At 41.4% G+C, this 3,429-nt stretch overlaps 1 protein-coding gene across 1 annotated transcript; it reads left to right on the forward strand.

Annotated features, from left to right (window-relative positions):
* Nucleotides 1-333: 333 nt before the first annotated feature.
* On the forward strand, nt 334-3,259 carry LOC101774614 (calreticulin; the record flags this gene model as incomplete). The annotated part of the gene is given in 13 exon segments (XM_004987369.2): nt 334-441; nt 526-718; nt 803-1,061; nt 1,151-1,207; nt 1,414-1,461; nt 1,541-1,627; nt 1,713-1,770; nt 1,852-1,919; nt 2,002-2,097; nt 2,175-2,222; nt 2,686-2,727; nt 2,817-2,900; nt 2,998-3,259. Coding segments are annotated over 13 exon segments (1,160 nt in total), but the record flags the coding sequence as incomplete, so codon positions are not given.
* Nucleotides 3,260-3,429: the final 170 nt, after the last annotated feature.

A 3,429-nucleotide genomic window follows, 5' to 3' on the forward strand; every position in this document is an offset into this window, starting at 1 on the left:
TTTCTCTTTTTGTTCTGAAATATAGTGTGATTTTGGAACTTGCATGTGGTAGTGATTAGGGAATATCAGTAGCATCTAGGCCTGACGATGAGTTATCCTGTTATTCTTTTTTGTTGATTAGGTCCATGTTCTGTACTTTACCAGTTTCAGTTTGTCCCATCAGGCGATCATCAATGGGATTGGTTAGCACATCCATTGCATTTGTCAATGTTATAATCATAAACAGATACCTCAGGACTCTTTTAACATTTGCTTGCTGATTTTACTTGTTCTGCGAATGATACACCATGCCTGGCATGTTGCACTGTCTAAATGGATCCTGTTTATGCTCAGATGGCTGGGAAAGTCGGTGGGTGAAATCCGAATGGAAGAAGGATGAGAACATGGCTGGTGAATGGAACCACACATCTGGGAAATGGAATGGAGATGCTGAGGATAAAGGTGAATGCGCAATCCCTAGACACCTCAGAGAGGAAGATCGGTGATTTCAGTTTATTATATACTGAACTGTGTTTCTTGGTGCAGGTATCCAGACCTCTGAGGACTACAGGTTCTATGCCATTTCGGCGGAGTACCCTGAGTTCAGCAACAAGGATAAGACCCTGGTACTGCAGTTCTCAGTGAAGCACGAGCAGAAGCTGGACTGCGGTGGTGGTTACGTCAAGTTGCTTAGCGGTGATGTCGACCAGAAGAAATTTGGTGGGGACACACCTTACAGGTAACATTTGACTCTATTCTTGTGCTCTTTTCTCCCTACTATTGGATCTGATCATGTAGTTAACTTGGTACTTCTGTACTGCAGCATTATGTTTGGACCAGATATCTGTGGGTACAGCACGAAGAAGGTTCACACTATCCTGACAAAGGATGGCAAGAACCACCTGATCAAGAAGGATGTGCCTTGTGAGACTGATCAGTTGACTCATGTGTACACTTTGATCATCCGTCCTGATGCGACATACAGCATTCTCATTGACAACGAAGAGAAGCAAACTGGCAGCGTCTACGAGCACTGGGATATTCTTCCTCCAAAGCAAATCAAGGACCCAGAGGCTAAGAAGGTACAGCTATAATATTGGTTGCTTTTTCTTAAAATTTCCTTGCCTGTGTTTCTTCAGAAATAACAGAGGTTCTGTATTGATGATTGCAGCCCGAAGACTGGGATGACAAGGAGTACATTCCTGACCCTGAGGACAAGAAGCCAGAGGTAGTGTTTCATTTTTTGGTATTACGTACATATGTTAATTATTTGTGAAAAGTTTAACCTGGCCATAATTAAGATATTTATCTGGTGAGCTATTTGCTCTTGATTTAGCCACTAGTTTCTTAAATTCCTTTGAAAATTACAGTTAGAAACAAGCTGTGTTCTTCTTCTTCTTAGCATATCTCATTTCCTTTTTCCATTACTATCAGGGCTATGATGACATTCCCAAGGAAATTCCTGACCCTGATGCTAAGAAGGTACTTAAACTGGCAATTTAGTATGCACGTCATATAATGAATGAGTGTTGGTTTAAACATCTAAAATGTGGCATTGCAGCCTGAGGACTGGGATGATGAGGAAGATGGTGAATGGACCGCCCCTACCATTCCCAACCCAGAATACAAGGGACCATGGAAGCAAAAGGTATGACTGTTCCTTCACCTACATACAAACACATGATCAGTAATGCGTATTATGATGTCTGACAGTAAGTTCTTTCTTTTGCCAGAAAATCAAGAACCCCAACTACCAGGGCAAATGGAAGGCACCTATGATTGACAACCCAGGTATGTTCTCCTGAAATTAAACCTGTTCCCTGCTACTAGTTCAGCTTGTGAAATGTGAATGCTGATTCTTTTGCTTCACAGATTTCAAGGATGATCCCTACATTTATGCTTTTGACAGCCTCAAGTACATTGGCATTGAGCTGTGGCAGGTTGGTTTCTGATAGTCTGCGATTCCTTTCTGTTGTTAAAATGGCAAACCCAATTAGTTATGCCAGCATTTTCTATCTACAGGTTAAATCAGGTACTTTGTTTGACAACATCATCATCACCGATGACCCTGCATTGGCCAAGACATTTGCGGAGGAGACCTGGGGCAAGCATAAGGAGGTATGTTTCTCTCTTTGTAACCCCTATCACTACCTTATTGTTGATCAACATGCACTAAATATGATAAGTATTGACAGGCTGAGAAGGCTGCTTTTGATGAGGCTGAGAAAAAGAAGGAAGAGGAGGTAATTTTCTAAACCATAAAACATTTTGTACTGAGGGGTATCAAACTTTGTAATTGTCCATTATGGTATATTTGTTGTTGTGTTGTCATTGTCGTGCATCCTGGTCCTTGGTGAACTAGAGACTAGTTTTCTGATGATAGGCGGTCAACTTTCTGTTTTCCATGGGTAGTGCCTCTGGTCAAGCCAAATTATTTATGCTTAAATAAACTTAAGCAAATGTGAGTTTAAAAGATAAAACTACGGTTGTCATTCTGTGACTACAATCAACCCTAATCGAACAATGGTAAATTATACAGTGGGAGTTCAATTGATGCACCTGGCTCTGTTCTTTACTTTTCTTGGTATCCATCACACACTTGAATGGCAAATCTTGGATGTCTGAAGTGTCTTTTTTTCTGAACCATGTTTTTGCTTGTTATTATGAAATTTTGCTCGTCACTGATTGTGAATCTCTTGTCAACAGGAAGCTGCCAAGGGTGGTGATGATGAGGACGATGACCTAGAGGTAAGCACTGCATCTATCTTAATTCTCCCTGGGTCATTTACTATCCTCGGCATTCTACTTGATCTAAATTCTACATATGTTGACCTCAGGATGAGGAAGATGATGAGAAGGCAGACGAGGACAAGGCTGACTCCGATGCTGAGGACGGCAAGGATTCTGATGATGAGAAGCACGTAAGTTGCCCTCCATTTGAAATCCCTCAGTTCTGACCAAACAATTTCCCATGTGCCAATCTATGTCCTCATACTATGCAATGAATTCCATTTCCAGGACGAGCTCTAGATGGAGAGGATGAAGAGGTGGCCGCCGACCTTGGAGCCGTAGGCCAAGATTTATCAGTTCTCCCATTATGAAGTTCCCATTTTTCGTGATCAGAAACTTTGACGCGTGTGTAGAAACATTCGCTAAGAAGCTGAGGGACAATTTGGGCCGTTGTTAGTGCTTTGTAGTTTTCATTTTTCCTCAGGAAAAAAACTGATAGTATTGAACAAGGAAGATCTTTGCTCGCAACTGTTATCTTCCGTTCTTACAATCGCTACAGCACGCGAGTGACAGAGGTCTGGTTTGGTTAGTTTGCTTATTTTTAAGCACCCGTCACATCGAATGTTTAGTACTAATTAGGAGTATTAAACGTAGACTATTTACAAAATTCATTACATAAGTGGAGGCTAAACGGCGAGACGAATCTATAAACCTAATAGT

This window comes from Setaria italica, unplaced genomic scaffold (assembly GCF_000263155.2).
Source record: "Setaria italica strain Yugu1 unplaced genomic scaffold, Setaria_italica_v2.0 scaffold_373, whole genome shotgun sequence".
Lineage (NCBI taxonomy): Eukaryota > Viridiplantae > Streptophyta > Magnoliopsida > Poales > Poaceae > Setaria > Setaria italica.